Below are 27,243 nucleotides of genomic sequence, written 5' to 3' on the forward strand. Positions count from 1 at the left end.
CACTTTGTAGACCAGGCTGGCCTCGAACTCAGAAATCCGCCTGCCTCTGCCTCCCGAGTGCTGGGATTAAAGGCGTGCACCACCACGCCCGGCTCAATAATTTTTGTTTTAATTTTAACATTGCACCTATCTTATAACAAGGCTTCAGGACAGATGTGACGTTCTTGTCTTAGGTAATTCGCTTTTGAAAAGATCAGAGGAAGCTAGTCCTTTTCCCTTTCTGTTATTATCCCATGTAGCCCGGTTTGGTCTTAAACTCCTTAACATCTCGCCTCTTCTCCCAGTGTTAAGAGCATAGGCACATATCAATTCTCCTATCATGAAAAACCAGATTGAAATTAAAACTACAAATATAGAATACCCAAATATAAGACTAAAATTGGATTTTAATGAGATGAGCTATGAAAATTAAAAGCTAGTAAACATCCAGTTTGGATTTTGTGTACTAACAGAGGCAGTAGCAGTCTTGCAGGATGGACAGACTTCTGCTTGGATCTGAAGCTGAAACAGTATTATGGGAGAACTGGGGACAATGGCTTGTATGGTACATTGTACAGATTCTAAAATGATAGGGTGGTAACATGGCATGTGACCTTGGACAGGAAAATGGTAGAAACTGTCTAACAAGGGGAGAGGGTCTAACCTTCAGCTAAATATGACAACATCGAACATCTGCTGTACTTCCAAATAAATGATGGAAACCATCCTACAATGATGTCACATATTATGCTATTTTAAAAGTGTGGTTACATTTTACATGGTTATCTATTTAGAACATATTCACTTATTGAGTACAAAATATTAAAATTAGACATGAAATGAAAAAAATTCACAAACAGCTGAAAACATATTACCCAAGGGAGAATGACTGTCAAATTGAGGTCAATCAGACCAAGACACATGCATTTGTTTTAACTGGAACAACTGTTCTAAGTAAACATAAATTTAGTTTACACAGCCTCTTTGCTATAATTTGATTTCTTTTATGAAGAAGAAATAAAAGTTGTATAGTAAAGGTTCAGGAATTTTATAATTACCTCCATTAAATTATTTAAAACACCCCTATAATTTCCAAATTTCTGTTCTGGCTATATTTCTACTCTGCATTAATAAAATACCCTCCTCTTATAGTTTTATATATTTCAGTTTTTTCAACCATCTTCATGACCTTGGGCTCTTATTCTCTTCTAATAGTATTTACTTTTCACATTCTTTCTTTTGAAAGATTTATTTACTTATTCTTTTTATGCATACGTGTGTGTACCTGCATGACTTTATTTGTGGTGTGTGTGCAGCAGTCTGTGGAAGTCAGGAGATAGCATCAGATGCCCCCAGAACTCAAGTTACCAGAGACCCTGAGCTGCCATGTGTATGCTGGGAACCACGCCCTGGAACTCTGCAAGTCCAGCGAGGTAAGCAATCTCTCTTGCCCAACCTTCTTCAAACAAAGTCACTTCCTTCTCTACTAGCTTTCTCACTCTGCTTCCCTTCCCTTCATGCATACTAAACACTCTTACAGTGACTTTCATACTCTGAGATAACAACCATGATGATTGAGAGCCCTGAGGTACAGAAGTCTAAGTGTAACAAGACCAGCAGAGCTCCTGTCCCTCAGAAGAAAGGCTGCTATCCACTGCCTGTATCATGTCAACACTGTTCCTCTTTGAACACTAGTCTCAGCTTATTTACTTGCAAGAGGTATTTGCTTTTTACCCGTGACAAAGTTAAGGTTTTAATGTCGATGGTGAGCCCACTATTTTGTAAATACTATTCTGGCATCACAGCATCTCGAGAAAATGTAATAAAATACCGGGAAAAAAATTCTCCTAACTCTCATAGAGAGCACACACACTGTGAAATTTGGAAATGACACTGCTATGTGGAGCAGCGATCCCCAATTGTTGGACAGACAGTCTACGGAGTCTTTCCTAGCAGTCTCATTGTGGATCCTAGCATAATACATTATTATGTTATTGGATACTCATGGTACATTGTGAATATTTAACATGGTAAAATTTAAACACCCTGATGCTAAGCTCAGCTTTCCAAAATGCCAAGTGTGGATCCGGTTGGTTAGAAAGAAATGGAGACTTTACTTCTAGGCTGATCAAACTTATCTCTGCCTTGCCTAAGAGGGTCATAAAATACAACAATAACCAAACCGGTAAGTGTATGCACCCCAGGGCAATATTAGTTAGAGCCACAGGTCCATTCTTCACTAAAAACAAAAGGGTGAGTGAGGGGAGTGAGGGGTGTGGGGTGTGGGGTAAGGGCTAAGCAGGGTGCCTCCTCCTGTGCTCTGAGGCTAATTACATAGACTTCTTCCTGTGGGGGAAGGGCACACAAGGACAATCTACAAGAACTAACTTTCTCCTTCTGTCTGTGAACTCAGGTCCCTGGGCTTGGAAAAGCTGCCCTTTCCTGCAGTGCTATCTCTCAGCTCCCAAAGCTGCGAATACTTGCTTCCCTTCGCTATTGAAAATGGCAGTAGTAATTTCAGAGACGCCTAAGCATGAGCTAAGGTGAGAAGGAATGACGCTAAGCAAATACTTTTGCAAGACAAATTAGAGACTAAAAATGCAAAAGAAAAGTTTATAGAGTAATTTTGGACAGTGTTACATTCTCAGTCCACTCATGATCAAGGATAATTATTATTTCCTACTTGCTAAAAATCAGCCCCAATTATAATCACATTAAACATAAGCAATTCTGTTGAACTCAATTCTGTGAATTCTTAGAAAAGGCCCATCCAAATTATTTTGACTTTTAATTTTGATGTAATTCAAATAAGACATCTATTTTTAGAACAGTTACATAAAGACAGCTCTTAAAATGTCAAGTATAAATTCCATGAGATTACAATTCTGGTCTACAGGAATACTGAGAATAATGACAATCATAGCTAGCTGGCTTCTTATTCTGACCCTGTTGACCTGTTTGTCCAGTAGCTCTTTAGTCTACAGGAACAGCAATACAGAGTTCCTGTCTCCCAGCAGCTTGGGGCAGTGACCTGACATCATGATATGGCTCTAATCTGCAGCTTCAACTTCATGGACAGACAGCCGGGAGGAAGAAATAAGTAGACTTACCTTTCCAGAAACAATCTTCTCATAAATCTGAATTGGCTGGTCAGCAAAGAATGGGGGGTAGCCAGCAGCCATCTCATAGATCAGCACACCCAATGCCCACCAGTCCACGGCCTTATTATAACCCTGGGAAAGAGCAGCATCAGCGAACACTAAGACAGCAGTAATTTCAAAATGATCTGGAGATGTATGAGCATGATTGTAGCAGGTTTTTAGCAGCTGTGTAGAGCAGAGTATGATAAATGAATCAAACCTATCAGGGCAAGTTTAATTAAATGAAGCAAAGCATTTCCAGATATTGGATGTGTTACTACTGGGAAGGACTGCTGAATCTGAGTCCTAAAAATCACTGAGAATAACGCTGCCAGCAGAGAGGGAAATAGAGCGAAGCACCGCATGAGGCCCATCCTAGGCCACAGCCCTAGGCATCAGGTGTGCACAGTATAGCTAGAAAAGTCAGAAATTCTAAAACAAAATAGTATTATTGGAATAGCAAAAAATGGAACCAACTTCCGAACAGCCTACATTCTGGGGTCTGGATGGCAGAAACACTTAATATCATCACGTCTATTTCGGTATCCTTTGAAAACTTAAAACTGACTGTGGCCTCTAATCAGCAGTAGTGTCCAAGTCATGTGAATTTTGCTCCTTGCGTGTCCACGTCTTACCTCTTGCGCAGGCTGTGTGAGCAGTGTACCCAGGCAGAGGCATGCTTAGAGAGTGCACTGTGAGGAAAAGCAAGTCAGAGGCTCTGACCTGCTTCCTTTGCCATGTGTTCATCAAGCTCACTAAAAAGCACACGCTGAGCAATGTGTAAGAGTGATAATGTTTAGATCAACGCACTCTCAATACAGAATACATTCACACAGCATTTGCTATCAGCCATGGTCTGTGCCAACTGAAGATTATACAATGCTTGGCTTGTTGTTAAGATGTTTCAAACATCCCTTCACTTAGGTGGTGAGTTTGAAACAAAGGAAGAACTGACAACTGACCCATCTTGTCCCTAGCTCAGCATCTGGGAGGGGCCTGGAACAAGCCTTCTGCACTGGGACCCTTCCTGGTGGGAAGAACCAGGACTGCTTGGGCTGCACTGAAGGTTGAGTCATTACTCTGCTCCATCACAACTCAGAGTCAAAACTAACACAACTTAGAGATGTATGGCCAGCGCTAGGCAGACTGCCCTGGCAGGTTTGGATTCATAACTTAAAGGACTGCGAGCTTCTGCCTGTGTGTGCCAGTCACACCCAGTACCTTGCTGAGGATGATCTCCGGGGCCAGGTACTCTGGGGTGCCACACAATGTCCAAGTTCGGCCCTTGACTCTTTTGGCGAACCCGAAATCTGTGACCTATGAAGGGAAACAGAAATGTGAAAACTCACTCACAGAGCACAGAGGTACTGTACTCAAATCCAAATTCAAGATTAAAATAATATACATGAAAAAAAGTCCACATGATTAGCAGTAATTCATGAAACCCCATCTCTTCTCAAAACAAAAACAACTCTAGAGTGGCAGGACATAGACCTGTGCACCTCACAGTGAAAACAAGGAACAAACGGCAGAGGTCCAATACAAAGTGAGTGCGGTGGAAACACCCAAAGTCCTGTCTGGCTCTGCCTGTGATGTGGACCGTCCTCTGCAGACACTCCTCTGACAGGTAAGCCAGGGAAAGTCGTGGCTTCAAGCTACTAAAGGAACTAGAGAAAAGACAGCCATTAACTGCTGTGCCTGCAGATAGGTCTCAGCCAGTCATGTATTTGAATGGTAAACACTGCTAGACTTTCTGGGTTAAAATTCTAATTCTTCCATTCCTGTCTGTACCTGGCCATGACTGAGGCTCATTAACTTTGAGATTGTGACAATAAGAGTATGTATAATTCACAGGGTTAATATTAGTTTTTAAAGAGGCAACACAGATTGACTATTGCTTATCCAAAGTATTTGGTACCAAGAGTGTTTAGAGGTTTGGATTTTTCTAGTTTTTTTTTAATAATTCCAAATGAGCAGTGAGATCCTGGTAAGGAGGCAGACAAAGAATTCATGTTTTGTAGCCAATGCAGAGCCACAGCCTGGACGAACTGCAAACACTCTCATCAGGGCACCTGACTCTGATCACACCTGTCACATGAAGTCACCTGAGCAATTCTCCACTTAGGGTGAGATGACAATGTACAAACGGATTTCCGATTGGACCAGTTTTGATTGGGGTTTTCCAACTGAGAGGCTCGAGCTACACACACAGGATTCCCCACACCCACGACTACTCACACAGTTAGCTACACTGTTTCTTTTGGCAGGAGCCTAAGCTTAGCTCACAGCCACTGACTCTAGGGGATACAAACAGGTTGCTTCTTCATGTGTGATGTACTCACCTGTAAAGGCAGAGCTGTCAACTCACTCAAGCCTTTTAGATAGAACCAATTTTCCCCTTCAAACTAAGCCAACCAACTGACCAACCAACCAACCAACCAACCCATCCATCAAACACTGACAGCTGAGGCAGAATGTGTGAAGCTATTTCAGTGTCCATGTCATGTGATCCAATCCTACCTGGATGTAACCCTGGTGGTCAATTAAGAGGTTTTCCGGCTTGAGATCTCTGTAGATGAGGTCGAGGGAATGAAGGTACTCAAACGTTAGCACGATCTGGGCTGCATAGAAACGGGCGTGGGGCTCACTGGAAAAGAGAAAGCAGTTTCCTGTAGAAACGGGTGAAGAATGCTCACTCGTGGATTATACACTAAATGCAAATGGAGTGTATGTATTTGGGAAGAGGGTTTCCTTATTCAAATATTGGTAAAGAATTTGTCATTTTCCATCTATAGCCTTCAAATAACACATCTTATTGCAAGTTATCATTGCCCAAACTGGGAGCTGGTGATGTCATTGTAAATACAGCTGCCCTTGAGAGGATGGAAAAGCAAACGGCCACTCTGTGGTCTAGAAGAGCCCCCACCACAGTTACCAGGTCACAGGCTCCATTCACTTTCCTCACCCAGGTCCAGGGTTTAAGGAATTTCATTCTGCAGAACTGCTTAACTGCATTCATCTGAGAGCAACCTGTTCCCCTATTCAGAAGTACTTGCTACTACTAACTGACTGGCACATGCTCAGCATCATATCTTACCTAGTAAGAACACACACAATCCCATCTAGAACTATATAGACAATCTTGTCACTAGAGTTTCCTAATCTCCAACTGGGCATGTTTATAGTCACATAGACACAATCTGTGTGTTTGTAAAAACCAGGTGAAGTTCTTGTACCTAAGTCATACATCTAAAAACTCTAACAGTGTAATTTTCATGCTATAACCTTAGAATTATTTGAAAATGGATACCAAATTTCTAATTAGAATTTGTAGTTAATTTTCAAAAACATTCATTGAGTGTTTGCTAATCTGCCTGATAATTTTTTATGATTTTCAGATTTGTGTCTTTAATAAACAACCTCAATTACTGATAGAATTTCAAGGGATGGCAGCAGAATCAGAGATACCTAAGAAGACGTGGACACCTGCTGTTCCTTGTGCCCATCAGCATATTCCACAGGTCCTTCCTTGCCACACTCACTTCAGGTACCCAAGAAAAGCGGCTAATTTCAGGAATAAGCAGAGGTACTTTATAATGCCTCTCCAGTTTCAGCCAGGTCCCAACAAGGCAATAAAGAATGAGGGGGGCTCTGGAGTAGATATTGGGGGACTCCCCCTGGTTTGGGGCATGCAACCTCAAAAGTTCTGAGAATTTGCTCTGGAAGGCCCCGTTATATCTTCTCTCGTCATCTGTAAATATGAGGTCTGCTTGGTGTTGCCTTTATTTGTTTATACAACCTAATGCTTGTGTGAAGAAATATAGAGAGTGTATCAATCCAGTAATTAAAATGTTGAAATGTAAGAGAATATTCTAAATGCAATACATTAAAGCAGCTTTAAGTGCAGAACCAGTCTAAGTCAAGACTCAAATGACTGACTAGAGTGAGCCATTACTTAAGTACCTTGGTAAGAATATGCAGTGCTTAGGGTTCACATACAGCAAATGTGAGCTCAGAAATTATTTTAGTCAGCTTGTTTTCCTTACAGCTCCAGGTGGGGCGTGACAAACACAGATATGGGCAGCCTCACAGTAAAGAGACAAGTGCTTACAGAAAGGGAGCAGTGCATAGAGGACAGGTTTGGGCATGGCATTTCAGTGTAAGCACAGGATGACTACAGGGACAAGAGCATGATTGCAATACTTTAAGTATCTAGGACTTCCTTAGAGTCACAGAACAAAGGGCGAAGCAGGACCACTTAGACAGGGGGATTGGAAAGAGGTGAAGACAGCATGTAAAAGAAGATCATCAACGTTAAAGAGCAGCCACATTTCACTACACAGTCTCCATACATACTAGGTTTCCCTTGCACTACAGGTCAATAAATGCATCTTGGCTTAGGCTCAGTCAGCTCACATAACAAATGGCTGCCTCTGTGTTATTCATTCTCTTTCTCTCTCTCTCTCTCTCTCTCTCTCTCTCTCTCTCTCTCTCTCTCTCTCTCTGGTTTATTTCGAGACAGGGCTTCTCTGTGTAGCCCTGGCTGTCCTGGAACTCACTTTGTAGACCAGGCTGGCCTCGAACTCAGAAATCCGCCTGCCTCTGCCTCCTGAGTGCTGGAATTAAAGGCGTGCGCCACCACCGCCCGGCTTGTGTTATTCTTTTATGATGACACAACTCTACGATCTACTATGAGTCAGTCATCAGTCCACGGAAACTCACACTTCAGTTTAACTGAATTCTGAATACTGAGTGAAACTTATTCTGGTCTTAATCTTAGACACATTTTATAAATGATTACTAATTAACAGTTGTCGCTATGAACCTTGTACATAGATAAAAACTGAAGCATGTTAGTAATAACTTGGTACATTACTAATTATATATGTAAATATAATTGTGTATATAATTTTATATATATATATATATATATATGTGTGTGTGTGTGTGTGTGTGTGTGTGTGTGTGTGTGTGTGTATACATACAGGGTTTTGTATTTAAGGAACTCAACATGAGAAAAGCTTTAATATAAGTCTAAAAAGACTTTGTAACACAACCTCATCCACCACCATAATCATTATTACTTTTATGTCTTCTTCTTCATATTTGTTAATTCAATTTTCTGTTATAAATGCTCACTAAGTATTATTAAGAATCATGTAGCATGTGTTATTATATGTCTCAAATACTATTATTTTTTCAAAACATGTTAATTTTTTAAATTTAATTTTTTTTTAATGTTTAGAAATTCTTCAAATCAAGTCATAATACTTACTAGTGGAAGAATATCTAAATTAGTTTCATGATGTTCTCATTTGAAATGTAAAGCTCATATATGTTATAGCTTCCTATTACTGTGCTCACCTAATACTTTCTATGGATAAAATATGAGTTAATTAAATCAGATGTATTTTTGGCTTAAAATAAACACAAGCATGGGAAGACTCAAGGAAGGAAGATGTGTGTGAGCACTAGTTACCTGAACCTTCCAATTCTTCTTAGATGTGAGAACATTTCTCCCCCAGGAACATATTCCATAACCATGTATAAATTAGAATTATCCTATGAACAAATAACAAGTACCAATTATAAGAAACATTTTTAAGATGACAGCATAGTCAATTAGAAAGGGCAAAGTCAAAATCCATTTAACAGATCAATAGAAATGAGTGGGAGAGACAAGAAGTAAAAAGTGCTCTAGTTTTCCACACTCATCTCTACCCCTTAGTATTCCAGCCACAAAGAAACCTGAGATTTCTGCTTTTCCTCTTCTTGAAGGGGACATTTAATTCAGAATAATGAAATATTATAGGAATGACATACTAGCACAGCATATGCAAAGAAATAATAACATTAAAAAACAATTTGGAAAAGCTAATAAGAATATTTACATTTTCTGTTTGCAAGCTGGATGGCTGTACTACTCTAAGGACTAGGCAGGGGCAAGGTGCCGCCTGTGACTCAGCAGTCCTGAGATGCATTACTCCACGGAACCAGGGCGGCTCAGAGTTAAAGGATCAACCCTCCACTTTATCTGACTTAGCAACAGTGGCACAGAGGTTGTTCTCCCTGGTTAGCAAAGTAACAGCAACAATAAAACCACAAAAGCCCAGAATACAAATTAGTACATGAAGGAAAATCTCCAGGTCATAACAGGAAGGGTTTAAGCTCTGTAGAACATGTACAACATCTTCATTTGAATGAGCATAAGACTGACTAGTCCATTCGTGCATCACTGCACCAGAGAGAGAAGCTGAACTCTCCCAATGTTGCCCAAGCTCGCAAGCATAATGGGCTAATCACACACATGGCTTTATGTGTTTGCTCATGTTCACTCTCTAGTTTTATTATTTCACTAGACTTCTCCTACTGTTTCACATGTCAAAAGCATATCTGAGTAGAAATACCTTCATTAGGCATTTCCTAATGGGGCAACTGACCTTAAAAGAGTACTCCAGCCGAACGAGGAACGGGAACTCCACTGCCTGCAGTATTCTCTTCTCATTCAGAGTGTGCTCTATCTGCTTCAGCTTAACAACCTGCAAGGCGACAGAGACTTCAGTGTATTTCAACAAATTTAAATGCTATTATCATTTCAAAGAAAACTATCTTGCATGTAATAATCACAATGGATGAACAGAATTACTAGACCTCAATAAAGGAACCAGTAACCACCAGGGAAGAAAGAGTCAAGTGTGCGGCCTAGCGAGTCCCGGCCTGTCTTCTGGTCGAGTATGCTCCAGCTGTGCTGACGTGTGTCTGCTATCCCAACGCACGGGAGGCAGACTCAGGAAGAGTACTATAAGTTCAAGGCTAGTTTAGGCTATGTAGTGAGATACTGTCTCAAAAAAAAAAACAAACCAAAAAACAAAAAACCCCAAAACAGTCAACTATAAATCAAGTTAAAAACAAGGGTTAAATGGAAACAAAAAGCAGACCCATTGCTTTAAAAGCTACTATGTGAAAAATATTGCTGCTAACAACATGATCAAATCATTATCTCAGTAAGTAGCAGAAAATTAAAGATCAAGGAAGTCAACTATATTCACATGAGATATATGATTAAGATTGACATTAATTCAAAATACATAAACTGGTAAGGCATACGCGCTTAGCCACTTTTTAATGAAAAGTTTAACTAATTAGCCACTTAAACTGAATTTACTTTCAATTGTGCTCATCTGCTATTATACACCATCAACAATGACACTGAAGGGACAGGCTAAGAAGGGTCTGCCTTCACACCTGACAGACGCATCAATATGTAAATAGCAATACATGAGCAGCCGGCAAATGACAGCCATGATTTCATAAGCTATTAGCAGAGAAATGGCTTACTTGAGGCTGAGGACAGAATCCTCGTCTCTAAAATGATGACGTTTTTAAAATGTCATGGTATATGACACAAGTCACATGGTTAATTTACTGCCTGGCACACAGTAACAGCTCAAAAAAGTGTCAGCTGTTACTACAACTTATTTAAAAAAAAACAATAAGAGCTGAGATGACTATAAAAGCTAGACAGACAGTAAAGGCTCAGGAGAGATGGAAGAAAAGCTGGGTCCAGGTTACCCCTAGGACCAGTCCCAAAAGGGAAAACACGTGGAGACAAGCAAGAATGCTGGTTTCATTTAGCGATGCTTAAGGATAGATAGTGCTTCTGAAAACATGGTAAAGAATGTGTCAGAGAAAACTTTAGATAAAGTTCATATATTAGCTTCAAAATTCATACACAGGCCACACAGCATCTGCTTCCCCTCAGAAAATCATGTTTCCTTTCAATCAGAGAAGTAGCCACAGAGACCACATATGATGGCATGAGGTGAGAGACTACTGTGTAGTTTGGGAGACAATTATGACAGGCTAGGAAGTAGGAAGATAGAGCTCAACTCTGACTTAATAAACTTAATAAATGTCACAGGCTTTCAGATGAGTCAAAGAAATGCTATGGTAGAGTAAAAAAACCTTGTGTCAGAGAGGAAGGAAATACAAGTAAGAAGTCTAGAGCTTGGGAATCATGGTGTTGCTATAAGAAACTAGTTGACATTGACTGGGCATCAAACAAGGAAGAATCTTGGAGATAAAGTATGCTTTAAAGAGACAATAAAGAGGAATAAGGCATGAAATTGGATAAACCTTGGCCAACATCCTGGTCTACCTTACTACCTGTCAGACACTGGGAAATAATGTAGAGCAGTGGTTAGCTTAGAAAAGGGACAACAATACCACATACAACTGTGAAGATTTACTGATACAACAGGCACATGCTTGTTACATGTGTGTATATATGCAGACATGTATGAATATTTGCACATGTGTTTGCTTGTGCTCGTGTGTGTGGTGGTGGTGGTGGTTTGTGTGTGTGTGTGTGTGTGTGTGTGTATGCTGGCAGTATCTGATGCACTGTAGAAAGTGTGTGTGTGTGTGTGTGTGAGTGTGTGTGTGTGTGTATGCTGGCAGTATCTGATGCACTGTAGAAAGAAGTAATGTGACTGCCTCAATTTCTGTACTGATTTTAATCCCATGGACTCTAAGGCCAGAGAAGCTAAGCTTAGCTAACTGAATGATTTTTATGATCTTACTGACAAAGTGGGTTATTATAGATTGTTATTTTATTACTATCTCAAATTAAATAAAAATCCAAATATAAAGGTTTTCACAGTAATTTATGCCAAGACACAGTGTATTGCAGTAACAGAAATGACATCAACCTGCAGTTACTTTTCTGCAAAATACCCATTACCATGATTTATCCAAATTACTTCACAGGTTCTAACGTACGAAAAGAAGAAGCTAAATATGTCTTTACAAATATTTTAAAGATGAGGATGGTAAATATCATTACCTTCTCAATATCTTTGAAATAAAGCATTCTATGAATTTGTTAAGAAAGATGACATATTAGAAGCTATCCTGACAGCATTTAATAGACATTATAATGACAAGTTTATAAATAAGAGCTGCAGCTGAAGCCTCCTGTCTTTTGTTACAGTGTGAGCAGGTGAGCTGGTAGCCCTCCTTGAGATCCATAGCCTCATCAACAGAATAAAGACAGGAATTAAATGGCCGGGAAAAGCGCCATGCTCAGACTGTACATCTTAGGAACAGAGCGCCCGGGAAAGGGTTGAGGGTGTTGGATAAGAATATATAGGGAGAAAAGGTGACATGAGCAAAGGGAGAGACAGACAGACAGACAGACAGACAGACAGACACACACACACACACACACACACACACACACACACACACACACACACACAGGGTGGGGGCAGGTGGACAGAGAGAGAGAGAGAGCCAGTCTAGAGCCTAGAGAAATGCAATTCTCAAAGAACATGGGAGAAATTAAATGAAGAAAGGAAAAGAAATGCTACAAAGTCCCCAGAAGTAGGGACAGGATCAGGAGAGAGGCCCATTTCCAGGGGCTGGCGTGGGATTGTGTCAGGAGGAATGGCCACCATGGTCACATGCTCCAAGAAAAACCAAGAAAGATAAGCAGAGGGCACTGGAGTTGGTGATTTGGTTACTAGCCTGGTGATCCTTGGCAGAGACATGCAGGAAGACAGTGAGAAGATGGATTGGGACATCTGAAGTGTGGGGTTAAAATAGTCAGGAAGTGAGTTAGTGAAACCACTGTTTAAGAAGAACAGTTAGAATATGTGTGACTGAGGGCAGCTGACAACGATGTGTGTACCATTACCATTAATTTCAGAGATGTAAGCCAGTATTTGTTTTTCATGTGAGAGATTAATCTAGTTTCAATTAAAAATGAAGGTTGGGACAGTCTGATGCTATGGTGCCTAACATGTGTAGTTATTTAACATAAAATATGGCTAATCAAAATGTAAAATATACAACAGATTTTGAAATCTTAGTATGAACCACAATAATTCTATATTTGTTAAGCATTAAACACCGGGCCATTAAACAAACCAGCCTTTAAAATCTATTTCTTATTTCTTAAAATGTGGTTATTAGGTAATGTAGAGTCAGAAGTAGAGCTTCTTTGTATTACTAAAGGACAAAGTTACTCCACATCTGTTCCCTGGCACACATTCTCACAGGTCAGTTCCACTACATGTCTGTGCCTCGGCTACTTCCCCACGGTTCTGCTAACAGTTTTCTAGAGGACCCCAGTAACCTGAGAAGCTAGTCTCTCTAAGGCAAGCACTAAGTAGCATGTACCAGTACTCCTCTGGTCTTGCCTAAATTGTTAAGTGATTACAAGAAAATGCTTACTATTTAAGGTGGTAAATGCTAAGTTCCTCAGACAACCTGATTTATTATACTGGCTCAGAAACAATGAGAAGTTCTTTTATGTAGAATATAGGTTTTACAGTTTTTCCACAATTTGACTGATATTTTAAATTGATCAAACCCAGTCATGTCAGTAAGGCAGCGTCTGCTATTAACTGCAGTGGAGGAACATGAACTAAAGTCATGGATAATAATTGGATGCAAGTGCAGCATGAGGGGTACTTGTTCTGCACATATGAATTCCATATTGTTAGTGCACAGAGATATGTATTATCTATTGAGAATTATAGAAATGACATGTTCTCAGACACTAAATCCCACATAACCACTTCATAATAAAGTCATAATAAATAATACAATTGCAAACAGCAACCTCAAGTATTATTTGAAGGTGTCAGTAGCAGGCTGGATTTTAAAGTGAAGGGGATAGGCCACGAGGTCACTGACCTTCTGCTTGTCTAAGATCTTCATGGCGTAGTACTGCTCAGTGGCTTTATGCTTCACCAACATGACTCTTCCAAAGGAACCCGTCCCAAGGGTTTTCTTCCTTTCAAAATCCTCAAGCCCAGCATTACTCTATACAAGTATTAAAAAATACAATAAGGTATTAAATTAGAAATTCCCACAAGACTATAATTATTATCACTTCAGTTTTCTATAATCAGGGTAGACAATTTAATTTGTAGCTATCCATGTAGAAACAATGCACATATACTCTTTAAATTTCAAGTCATTAATTCTATATTCTCCTTTGATTAATAAAAGTCCAATAATAAAGAAAATTCTGTAAAATGGAGTATAAAAATAAAGGAAATAAAATATTAATGGTCATATTTCAATTCCAATGTGAGCTCCTAACACAGCTAATGAATTACTTGTACATTTTAAGAATTATAAACCTATAGTCAAATAACATGTTGTTGTCAAAGAATATCTGTAAATAATTGTACAAATGAAAACGGAGAGATAAGTTCTTTCATGCCTCCATGGACAGTGGTGTTGTGTTTGCATGTAGTTAGGGAACTAGACAACGCCTATAGTACTAGACTACAGCCAACAACCAGGTGTCGGCTGCAGAAGTAAGCAGGTGTCTAGAACTGGACAGCAGCTGGAAAGCTAGGCAACAGCCTTAGGACTGGGTGAGAGTCATACGACTAGGTAATGGTCTCAGACCAGAGTATGGTCCCAGACTTTTTCCTTGATTGTGATAACCCAGCATTACCTAAAACAGGAAGGGAAGAAATGTCTTCATTGCACAAAGACCCAAAGCCAGAGTCTCAGAACAATAATCAGATTCTTCTCCTAGTTGAATAGATGCTTTGTTAAGCAAACATCTTTGTTTGGCTTTGACTAGTGCACAGAAGCAAAAAATTAGAGGCATCAATCTATTAAATTTGTTGCTGCTACAACAAAACTAAATTGCTAGGAACAAATTATGTGCTAGCAACAAGTAGTAATTGCTGACCCATCTGTTCACTAGGCTTCGTTATGAAAACACCCATGAAAATCTCAGAAAATGTTTCCAAGGCTCAATCTGCAGCCTTAGCTTGAGCTAAGCCTGATGTGACATGGTTCTTCTATGTGCAGCAAACCAGGACACTGCAGTGTCCACTGCAGTCATTTCATCTCCACAGTAACACAAATGCTGCTTTGGAGAGGCATCTTACTGAATCATTACAGAAGGAAAGCAATATTATATTTTACTTATAAATGTGTTTGCACTGTATGTTCATTTCACATTTAGGGAAATTATTATCAAAAATAAAAGTCCTTATAATTCTGATTGAATTAAATTTGTGGTTTTACATCTAGTTGTTGGTTTTCCTGACACAGGTGGATTGCAATGGCGAATGTAGTCACATTCAAGTAGTGGGAACAAACAGTGTACAACAAGCCATCTCTTCATGTTTGATCACTGCTTTTCTTCATATCAGAAAAGAATGCCCTCCTTGCTGCCTTTTTAATGTTTCATGTGACAAACAGTAGAACTAAAAATATTTCAGGAAGTATTTAGCTTATATTACAGCAATTTGGAATTAGTATCAACACTTACAACAGTCTTAGCATACAGCTTGGTGGCTGAAAACTTGCAGGTATACATGAGGCCCTGTGTTCAACTCCCAGGCTGTGCCAAGAAACAAAACAACCAAACTCCTCCCTTAAGGGATTCTATGAAAAGATGGCTGCTTCTCAAATGTAGGTATCCATAAAACTATCAATTAATGAATTATAGCACAGCATTATGGTAGAATTTCCACCATATTATATGTTTACTATTAACACTTAAAAACTAAAATTTGTGAAGTAGCAATAAGTTAAACAAGAATCATGAATTCACTTCCAATTGCAGAAAAACACACAGCTTCCTTACCGGGGGAGGGTTCTCCCATTTCCTAAGAAAGTCTTCTTTGGCTTTGGCTAGAAACTCTTTCACTGGAAAAAAGAGAAGAAAATAGTGTCTGGTAAGAATGCTTATATTGCATAAAGAAGACACATCCTATGTGGCTATATGAAATACAGATGTCCTTGTGTGAGCAACTGTTGTAAGGACACATGTATCCTTCAGTGTGATAGCCCAGGGGGCTACTGGTGTCTCCACTTCTAAAGGCCTCGACTACTGCTCTACATGGGGACCACTCTGACACCATCAAACCCAGTAACCACAATGCTCAGAAAACATACTGAAGTCGTGTGCAAGCTATCAATTGATGACAACCTAGTGACTGACTAAGCTGTGAGTGGGGTCACTGGAAGCTGGAGAGTGAGCTGAGGATAGTCACGTCTTGTCTGTGTATTTTGAGAACTGGTTGTGGGAAAAGGCAGTTCCAGGTACAGGCTTTGCGCATTAGATCGGTGGTCTCTCCACTAGCACAGAGCAGAGGAGAAACCACAGACTAACAGGTACAGACAGGATTTACAAACCCATAAAACCCAAAAGGAACAAAACACTAATTACAATACAAACTGCTTTAAAAACTAGCTGTGAACTTTTAACAAAAATTAAACTGAATGTCTGATTTAAAATTTACATTAAAATAAAGTCAGACAGAAGCAGATGTTTACATAAAGGTTAATAATAGCTGTATTTGTAGAGCTGTGGTTTATATTGTTAAATTTGTTAGCCAAAGATGAGTCACTAAGAGTATGTCCCGTTTACACACTCCTCCCACAAATTCACTAACAAGAGCTTCTGTTTTTAAAACAAATTTTTGATGGTTTAGAAACAAATAACTATAAACATTTAAAAATGATATATTCTTATTTTATGTGAAAATGAGAATAAAATTGGATTACACAAGATCCCTTTACTATCTCTTTTGTTCAGCAGAATCCTGGCATTTCCCTGTGTGGCTCTATGGAGGAGAGAGCAGGGTGACAGGCCACAGAACAGTAAGATGCTGGGGAAGATGAGCTGCTGCATCAGCCACTACTTTAGAAACAAAGAGTGGCTGGAATACAGCCAGAATTCACGCTAGGCATGATGGGGTCTGCAATCCCAGTTTGTCGAAGGCTGAGTCGGGTGCACTACAGTGTATGTTCAAGACCAGCCTGGGCTACACTGTGATTTCTAGGCAAGGCTAGGCTATATATAGGGCAAGGACTCTGTCTCACACAAACAACAACAAAACATCCTAACAAATCCCTAAGTAGGGCAAACCAGAGAGCTAGCGTGCACAGCAGGGACTTGATACACCTTGTGGTCTGCATACTCTTTCTCATTTTCTCTACAGGACAACACCTATGGCCCAGCACAAACCAAGATGGCGCCTGCCATTCTGTTCTGCCATTTTAATATGCTGACAACGAGGAGTATCAATAATAAATGGTAGTTTTGAGAGAACACCAGCTTATGCATTTCTGGGAATAGTGTTTTACTACTTTCTAAGTATTGTATTATACAGAATTTGCAAAATACTTAGTTTTTAAAATTAGAGAAAATTAACTTTAAGAGTTAAAATTCTCATGTACCAAAACAGTAAATTAACTGATGCACATAATTACCAACACGTGATCTAATTCATTGTAGGACTGGAAAAGTCAAGAGGTTTTGGGTCGTAGTCTGAACTCTGAACTTTGGGAAGTTAGTATACTAGCAACAGCTGGAGAGAGCTCGTTTGTTTGGCGTCTGCTCCAGGATTCCAGTCAGGGGCTCTCACATTAACTGACTAGCATGTTTCTTACCACTAAGCACCACCCCAGGGTCAAAAAGTCTGGCTTTATATTTTATAACTAAGTTTTTTGTTTATTTGTTTTGGGTTCATGGAATAGAGATGTCTGCACATGGCCATGACTTGGAAATAATAGGTGTAAGTTAAATTAGAAACAAAACACATCAGGATATATAACTGTAGTTTCTGAAAAAAAGCCGTATTTGGTGATTCTGAAAATAATACATCTCTAAATTTCTTCTGAAAAATATTTCAGTTCCCATGTATAACAGAACTGTGCAAGTTATGGTGCAAACTCTCAGATTCCCACAGAGTTCAGATCGACCAGACAAGGGAGAAGTGGAGAGAGAGAGAGAGAACCTGAGTGTCCTGCGGCAGCTGCTGTTGTGTTATCGTGAGCAGGTTTGAAGGGGACGGAGGCCAGTGATCAGTGAGAACAGATGACAAAGACGTGTGCGGGGAACAGTCTCCTCTCCTGTGTCTGTGATGTGCTCCCGGAGAAAGGCTTTGATGCTACTCAGGATTCACTTGTGCTTTGAAATGTTCTCTACACTCATGAGTATTCTAAGTTTACTGACAAGTCATAGTGGAGCAAGCAAACAGCCAGAAACGTTTTATGTGAAAACATTACTAAGATGCATACTATGCACTGGTAAAATAATAAGTTTCAGTACCATTTTAACATATAAAGGCATTTTCTTTTAGAACTGAGGATATATCAGTTATAATGTTACTAAATAATACCATGAAGAAGGCTGTTCCTGAAACACGCTTTTGTCATATGCAGTATGTACAAACATGGAATTTCTAGCATGTATGTACACTATTTAGATGCAAAGACAAATCAGCTCTCAATAAAATAGTTGCGATTGATTCTCTTTCATTGATCTTTAAACAACAGACAATCCACACGGATTTGCCATGGACATTATTATTTTCAGACATGGGTGGATTTAACATCTAACTGCTTTTCTATAGGCACTGCCATCCTTGCTGCCACTGAGATGTTAGTAGGTAATGAAGCAGGGGGAGGGATGATACTCAGGCTCTCACACTGGACCCTACTCCATTCAATGGGCCATAAAGCAAGCACCGCAAGGCTCTCAATTTTCAGTTTTCTTCTCTTCTATTATATGATCTGAATATACATTTACCAGTTGAACCAGTGCAACAAGCTAATACACAGTTTTTGGAAAACTTCATAGCTGTGTGATCAGGAACCTTCAGCAAAGCTTCTAACTAACTGAAGATTGATGACTATCCTTAGAATCAACACTTCAGGGAACATTTTTTTCTGCAATTGTGTTTTGCTCTGTATTGTTTAATAATGGAGCAAAACAGGGCACACCAAAAACTCAATCAATTCATTCACAGACAATTTTATTTATCCAAATAAAATAATTTTCTCTTCAATTTTTGTCATTTCTAGAATCTACAATGTTGTACTCTAAAAGAGCATACCAAATGAATCTATATGCTAACCCAGGGCTTCTTAGTCACCTACCCAAGATATGAGGAAAGATGCAACAAGAGACAAGTCTCATGGACTTCCACAGTTACAGAAAAAAACCCTCATTTCTTAGTACTTTCTGTTCCTGACACCGATGACTTTGTACATTAATTGGAAGCAAGTCACAACTTAGAGTCAGATTAGAGTTCATTTTAAATAGGAAATTTAACTAGCACTTCAAGTATGGCATAATTTTACCTATGCCGTTTACATAGTTTGACAATGAACAAGAATGTTTCAGTAGTGACCCTGAACAAACCCACGTGGCCTGTACTAGATAAACTGAATAGCTGCTAATCTGTCATGACACGCGGTGAGTCACACTGAGCAAGGTCTAACTGCCAGATATCATCATGACCATCTCATATGCAGAACGTGTACATTTATTACTGAAGACGAGACACAGTGCTACAGATGTGGACCTCTAGAGTCTCTAACAAGATGCATCTCATCTTCCCCATCACATCTTGTACAATAGAAGGACAACATTCAGTCAAAATGTATAAGAAAACAAAAGAGAGAACAGAGAAAACAAACCCTCAGACTATAAACTGCCTACAACAAAAACACAACTAAATATTTCATTCAAACTGTATCTTTTCAAAAGCCACTCTTCAACCAGGAGCCTCTTGCAAACTCTGATAGCACTCGTAATTTTAAGGAAAATTAAAATGAAACGAATTTTGGTATTAACAGTTGTTAGTTTTATTTTTTTATCCTTTAAAGTGTACTATTTAAATATATGTAGCCAAATAAGTGAGATTTTATATTAACATCTTATTTCTACCAATATTTTAGAACAAATATATATAAATGACTTTATCCTAACATACTGCTTTGTAAGTGTAATTTAAGCATCATTCAATTTTCATGTGCACGCTTCTTCCTCTTCAGACATATCTGGTAGGCAACTCCTTTTTAATAAAATAAGCATTTACTATTATTCTTTCTATTCAGTTATTTGCATGTTTTTATCTTTATATTTTAAATATTTTGGCTTAATACTTAAAAATAAAACATTTTTGTGATAAAGCAAATGATTTATTTAAATTTTATGTTGTTTTATATAATATCTTACATAAAAATCTAATAAACATAATAACCTAACACCATGAAGCTAAGAAAGTTATAGTAGGGACAAAAGACATGTGAATGTGTATCACTTGGACAGTAAGCTGAAACATCATAGAGGACACATTCGTGCCGGATTTTGAAGTCTAAAGAGTTGCTCTGACTGGCAAGGCTGTAAGAGAGGACATTGCAGGCTGAGGTGATCTTCTACAACATTAAGTTCGTTGTCTTAGAGAGGAAAGCAAGAAGCATGAATCTGGAACATCCCTGCAGCTACATCAGGGGAAAGATGCCCATGCCCACTGCTCCTCACTAACGCACTGTCAGTCAGGACCATGGGAGGGGAGGGGCTTGGTCCTGTGGAGGCTCCATACCCCAGAGGAGGAGGATGTTAGAGGGCTGAGGTGGGAGAGGATGCGTGAGCACTCTATTAAGGCCAAGGGGAGGGGAAGAGGGTGGGGTGTTCATGGAGTGTAGACTTGGAAGGGGGACATTTGAAATGTAAACAAATAAAATAATTAAAAATAAAAAGACTAAGAATAAGATAAGAGAAAGGCAAGAGCCAGAGCTGTCATTATTCATAAGCGACTGCTACTCAGACAATTCAAGAGACTCTACCACTGTGATCTTAGAACCCACAACTGGGGTGGGTATAGCTTTAATCTGTTCTTTACAAATGGTTTCCATGAAAAGATTTAGCTCTTGTCCATATTTTCTATTCCACTACCTTTCTCTCATGTTTGTTATTCACCACCACTCCCCTCCAAGTTCTGATTTATCTGTGCTGGATTTTCACCAACTGATCTGCTTACACAGTTCTTTTCCTGAACACTTCACAAGCTATCTTAAAAATGAGCTCAAAATCCATTTTAGCCATACTCTATAAATTTCAATATATAGTTGAATTTTAATTTACAAAAGTTACTTCTTGGCTCATGATTTACTGGTATTTTGTAAGTCCGTAAGTGTGATAGTTTGTATATGCTCGGCCCAGGGAGTGGCACTATTAGAAGGTGTGACCCTGTTGGAGTAGGTGTGTCCTTGTTGGAGTAGGATTGGCACTGTGGGTGTGGGCCCTCATCCTAGCTGCCTGGAAGCCAGTATTCTGCTAGCAGCCTTCAGATGAAGATGTAGAACTCTCAGCTCCTCCTGAACTGTCTGGATATTGCCATGTTCCTGATGATACTAGACTGAACCTCTGAACCTGTAAGCCAGCCCCAATTAAATGTTGTCTTTTATAAGACTTGCCTTGGTCACGGGGTCTGTTTACACCAGTAAAAGGCTAAGAAAATAAGCAAACATATTTTTGTTTATTAATGAGCCTTTAATGACTAAACTCAATTACATATGTCAAATATTATAAGTAAGTAAATATATCTCTACTCTTTGGAATTTGTTGAATATGCTTAATTATGTAATAAACAGTCTTTATATTTCTCTTTATTCTCTTAATGACTATATAAGAAAACTCTATATATAATCTATAAATTGTATATTTTATAATTTTTCCCATATAGGCCAGTCTTGTTTTATGTATTTTGAGAAATCTCTCTATTTATAAAATATATAAATTTTATATTTTGTAACTTCTCCTAAATAAGCCAGTTGTGTTTTGTGCATTTTGAAACTCAGAGACATACATGGTTTTCATTTCTTCTTGTCATTGATGTTAAATGGGGATCCATAAATGACTTGAATCTCTGAGATCTTACTATAGGGACTGTCCTAGCAGAGGTTTTGTATTTGTTTCTGCTGGTATCAGTGTGTGACCAGCCTGGATCTGTTCCAACAGTATGTTTTATTGTCAGTCCATAGACCACAAAAATAATATACATTAAACCTGAAATGTTTTTGAGAGGAATCTGCTGATTGTCATTTCTTGGAAGAGGCATCTTACATGAACAAACACACCCCAGGGACTCAAGCCAAGACATGTTAACTTCCTGTGTATCTTGCCAGCAGAGGTTGAGTTTTCTAAGCAGCACATTCACCGAGATGACCATCTTCTCAGGATCCTGACTGCTCACAGTGCTGGAGGAAATCTCATGATGGATAGATTGAAGGGCTCAGCTTCTGTTTTTGTGAGGACATTTACGGGAGAGTCCTTAGCTGGGCATGGTGGCACAGACTTTAGTCCCAGTGCTCAGGAGACAGATCTCTGGGAGCTTGAGGCCAGTTTGTTCTACACAGTGAGTTCCACAACAGCCAGAGCTACACAGTGAGACCCTGTCTCAACCCCACCAAAAAGGAAAGACCTTTGGTCTGGGAGGTATGAAGTCTCTTCAGTGCAGTCAGTCAGCTCCTTTATGGCTCCTTTCCAGTTCCCACCTTTCTGCACCCTGGGAATTTAATTCTGGTGAATTTAGAATTCTCTTAAGGTGTCCTTGCCAGAGTCTTCAGCATTCTAAGGTATTGGATCTTCACTATGTTTTCCCCTTAGAAGGAGCTCTAAGTTATGCGGTCTCCATTCTAGATTTTCCTCTCCCCTCACTGGAAAGCTTCACATGAGATTTTAAGATGTAAGGAGACCTAGATATTTGACAATTAATGTTACCTTAAAATTCAAACCTGCCACCAGAAAGTGCATGGTACTGACATCTTGTTGATTTCGTCAAAGCACGCTGACTTCTGATTGGCAGATTCAGGCTTTAAGTTTTGCTTTAAGTTTTCCCATGTGCTAGGTGTGTGGTGGTGCTGTTGGGGGTCCCTGGCACCAAAACAAAAACTTGTTTTCATTAATTATAAAACAAAACAAACAAACAACAACTACTTTCTCTTCTGTTCTTACTGCCTCATGTGAACCCTGCTCAGTGAATCTGTAGACTGCTTTTATATAACATAGTGTTCACTTTGTAGGTTTTCCTGTTTGTTTGCTGAGACAGGGCTTGCTTTGCTGCACCAGTTGCTATTCTGTATATTTTGAGGCAGGACCTGGTTGAATAGCTCAGGCTGGCCTCAAACTCTCCTGAGCCTAGACTGCACTGCCAATTTCTCTTATTTATATGTATCTGTGGTTGTATACATGTGGTGTGTGTGTGTGTGTGTGTGTGTGTGTGTGTGTGTGTGTGTGTGCAGGTGCATATAGAGACGAGGTATCATTCCACTCCCACACCCCCAACCTGTGCTACCATCTTACAGCTTTGAGACTGAATCACTCTCTGAACCACAAGGAAGTTGTTTTGGTGATAATAGCTGGCCACCTGTTTCTGCCCTCAATGCTGTAGTTATAGGCTCATGAAGCCATGCTGAGCTTTTATGTGGGTCTTGGAATCTCATGCTTGCACATGCTCTTTCCCACAGAGCCAGCCACCTCCCCAGCCTATACACATTAAGTCTGATCTTACCCATGACCTTCATGAGGCTGGCTCTTGACCTCATTCATTTACTTTCCTACAATGAGCAGTGTACACTCTCCTGATCTAATTCAGATTGCTTCGTATCTTGCAAGCACCACACGAATTTTCTTATCATTTTTACTTATCACAATGTTATGCTTCTTTTCTATTTTTAGCCCCTCTTTTCATCCCAGCCTTGTTCTTATTAAAAGATTCACTTTATTTATGAATGTGTATGCAAATGCCTATGTGTATGTGTGCATATACATACACATAAGTGTGCTAGTGCCATAGATCTTTGGGAGTTGTAGTTACAGATGATTGTATGTTGCCTGGTATGGGTACTGGGACTTGAACTCAGGTCCTTACAATTGAGCAGAAAAGGCTTATAACTGCTGAGCCATGTCTCCAGTCCCTTCAGTATTATTTCTTCTGTCTTATTTCATAGATTTTATGTTCACTTAAAACACTGAAGAATTAATTCAGATGCTATCTGTAGTTTTTTAAACAAATATTTCTGAATATAAGTTCATCCTTTTCCTATCAAAGGCTGTAATTTTATCCTTTAATCATGTGTAACCCTTTTTATAGGCTCCACATTTCTTTCTTTCTTTTTTTTTTTTTTGCTTATTTATCCACAAACAATGGAAAGGTTTTAAAATCTTTACACAAAATCTAAAACAAAGTAGTGTATTTTTCTTTGGCTCTCTCATTTTCTATATAGGTGCTATTAAAATTAAGTTCCGGGTATTTTCCTCAGTATGCACATATGTATGTGTATTAATTAAATAATCCAGCAACTTTCAGAAATATGGTTGTAGGGGTTGGGGAGATGGCTCAGCAGTCAAGAGCACTGGCTGCTCTTGCAGAGGACCCAGTCTGAGTTCTCAGCACCCACATGGAGGCTCACAAGCATCTGACGCTCCAGTTCCCGGAGACCCGGTGGAGATCTGGTGTCTGGTCACTGTAATCACATATATGCAAGCAGGCAAAACACTCATACTCATTAACGACAACACAGAAATGTGTAAGTGTCCAGGACCACAAGCAACTTGCTGGTATTGGTGCCAGCACAGCAAGGGAGAGCCCTGTTGTACCCAGAAAACAAAGGCCATCTTTTCGATTTGCAATGACCTAATGAAGTCCTGGCTGTCCCAACAGGGCCGGGAGGAGCACAGAAGCAACAGGCAGTGTTGTCCTGCACCCATTTCCTCACAAGCCTCATCCCGGGAAGTCAGCGAGGATGAAATGGTTGCTTCTCTTACTTGAAGGCAAGTAATCCAGAGCAAAACCCACTCTAGAATAGTGGTCATCTGGTCTGGTCCATTCCTGGGTAGAGGTCTGTCCTCCCCTGGGGGCTAAAGCACTGCTTTCACTGTCTTGTTCTTGTGTTTCAGTCTGACAGAGGAGAGGGGAATTAACCAGCTGCCCATTCCTGTTTAGGTTCACACACTTCTGAGAACCATTCATTAATGCTTTCTTCTTTAGACTGACCCTCAATTGAGCTGAACCAAGAAGCAAGCTCCCCAAGGAGCTTAGAATTCCTACATATTTGCAGTGCGTCACATGATGTTTCCATATGTGGATGCACTGTATGATGTGCAAATCAGAGTGAGCGTATCTGTCTCCTCATGCCTATTTTTGCAGTGAGATCATAAGAAATCTTCTTCCACTGAAATAACAGAATGCAGAATCATCCTCTCTAGTCATCCCACTGTGAACAGAACACCCGCTCTTGCTTCCCTTATCTAGCTGTAACAAAGGACCTGTTGACTAATGTTTCTTCTTCACAGCTTCCTGGCTCCTGTTTTTCACATAGGATTTAGTATGTGAACCAGGAGCGCACAATAACTCAATGTGTTAGATGACTCAGCTCCATCTTACACAAACAGTACTGTAACCTGCTACATGCTGTGATGATAGAACATCAGACACAGAGAAAATAAAGAAATCACGTGGTCTCAGAAAGAAAAGTTGAGAAAGGTGTTATAATTCCAGGCTCCTTCACCGGTGCCAGTCCTCGTCAAAGCTTAGCTCTCCCTTTGCCTCGGAACGCAACAGTTTCTGCATTCTGACAACACCTATATTTGTGTATGCTCTGCCATGTCTTCTAGTCAGAGGGCCTTATGGAACCCAGCTGAATTTTGGGAGAACTCCTTTACAATTTTTTCACAAAACTTGCTTAACAAGAGAAAATCCTCACCAAATGAAATCAAGGGGGCAGCCAAGGCTCTTCTTACATTTACAAGCAATCTTTAGATAGCAGAGAAAGGAAAGAGTGGATGAGGACAATTAAAGTCCTCAAGGGATGGCTTTCACTTAGGGTCCAGATCTAGAGTCAGAGACTCACAGGCAAATATATCATTTGCTTTTATGCTTTGAAAGTACAGAAACATCACCTTCAGAGTTTGTAATGGAGGTACTGAAAGCTATTATGGTTTGTGTGATTTCTACAAGGAATATAAATATTGAAGATCATCACTCATACATGATGCACAGGTGGATCTCCCCTAACTTGCTAAGGAGTTTAATCTTTAGATTCCAGATTTGCAATTCCAGAATTGCAAGTTTCACATTGTATTAAGAAATGGACTTATTTCAATTTAAAAATCAGTATGAAAAATCATCTGGAGAGACGTGAAACACGAAGTCAGTCAGTGTAAGTGTGCTGAAAGAGAGACTGGTGCCCAGTTCTAAAGGCCTTCCCAGTGTTACTGGGTCTGGAGAAAACTCCTGATGCACAATCAATGGAACTAAATGAGCATATACACAACCAGGGTGACAAGTTACAAACAACCCCAGATTCTGGCTTTACTTCTCATGTGGGTTGAGTCACTAAGAGAAGTGAGGATCAAAGATAAAGGAACAGATATTGAGGGAGAGAGGCGAAGCTGACTCTTGTTATGGACGTCTCAGGTAGTGAGGAGGCGTGGGCAGGGATGAGATCACTCAGAAAATGCAGCACCGAGAGGGCCAAAGGCAGATTCTCAGGGATGAACACGTAATTATCAGGAAGGAGAAAGGAAAGCTTTACAGCTATTTCCACATAAACATAGCTAGCTGTATGCACCACACACAGAAACTCATCATAATTTTAGACTCAGATAAAATGGCCCAATATTTGATTATTTTTATTAATGAAGTCACACTTATAATTTACCATATTTAAATGGCTAGAGCACTCAAGTCACAGCAGGGGTGAATTTATTTAAGATTGAATCTCCTGGAGAAGCCAATATCTACTTGTTACTAGCACACTTGTGAGGTAGAAAAGGCTGTAGGAAAGGCGACTATGATCAAGCTCATAAACCTTTCAGCCATAGCTTAAAACAAGACAGGAGGCGCAGCAATGCCCTCCACTGAAACATCAGACGGCAAGATCTACCAGCACCACAGCGCTTGGTAAAGAGTCTAAGGTTATGTGCAAACCTTTAAAGGAACATAGCTTTATTCAAATAAATAAATAGCATGATAACCAGCTTTCATATTTGCAGAATTCTAAGAAATGTGAACACATTGATTTCACAGTATCAGCCTAAATTTCAAGGACTAAATCAGAATATCTATTCTGGAAACAAGAACATAATTGTCCAGTCAATTCTTAACATTTTGCATGTAAGACAACTCCTTGTGTATCAGACGCCACTCTATAACATGAATAGCATTGAAGAAGGTAATTTTAGATTGCAGCAGGATAAAGAGCATTTCCTCCTTTTAATGAAGTCATCTCTACTTATGAAGAAAAGGTTCTTTGGCTTTGAATGTCTTCACTATACCACTTTAAA

At 39.5% G+C, this 27,243-nt stretch overlaps 1 protein-coding gene across 4 annotated transcripts in view; it reads right to left on the reverse strand.

Moving 5' to 3' along the window:
* The window catches only part of Prkacb (protein kinase cAMP-activated catalytic subunit beta), an 86,106-nt gene that overhangs the window by 13,564 nt on the left and 45,299 nt on the right, over window positions 1-27,243 (reverse strand). For all 4 annotated transcript variants that reach the window (XM_021197075.2, XM_021197074.1, XM_021197076.2 and 1 more), the window contains exons 2-8: window positions 15,745-15,806; window positions 13,821-13,949; window positions 9,560-9,658; window positions 8,599-8,681; window positions 5,640-5,766; window positions 4,341-4,436; window positions 3,090-3,212 (exon numbers count right to left, since the gene is read on the reverse strand). In XM_021197075.2, coding sequence (XP_021052734.1) covers window positions 3,090-3,212; window positions 4,341-4,436; window positions 5,640-5,766; window positions 8,599-8,681; window positions 9,560-9,658; window positions 13,821-13,949; window positions 15,745-15,806 — 719 coding nt within the window. The remainder of the gene's footprint in view (window positions 1-3,089; window positions 3,213-4,340; window positions 4,437-5,639; window positions 5,767-8,598; window positions 8,682-9,559; window positions 9,659-13,820; window positions 13,950-15,744; window positions 15,807-27,243) is intronic.

This window comes from Mus pahari, chromosome 4 (genome assembly GCF_900095145.1).
Source record: "Mus pahari chromosome 4, PAHARI_EIJ_v1.1, whole genome shotgun sequence".
In the NCBI taxonomy this organism is placed as follows: Eukaryota; Metazoa; Chordata; class Mammalia; order Rodentia; family Muridae; genus Mus; species Mus pahari.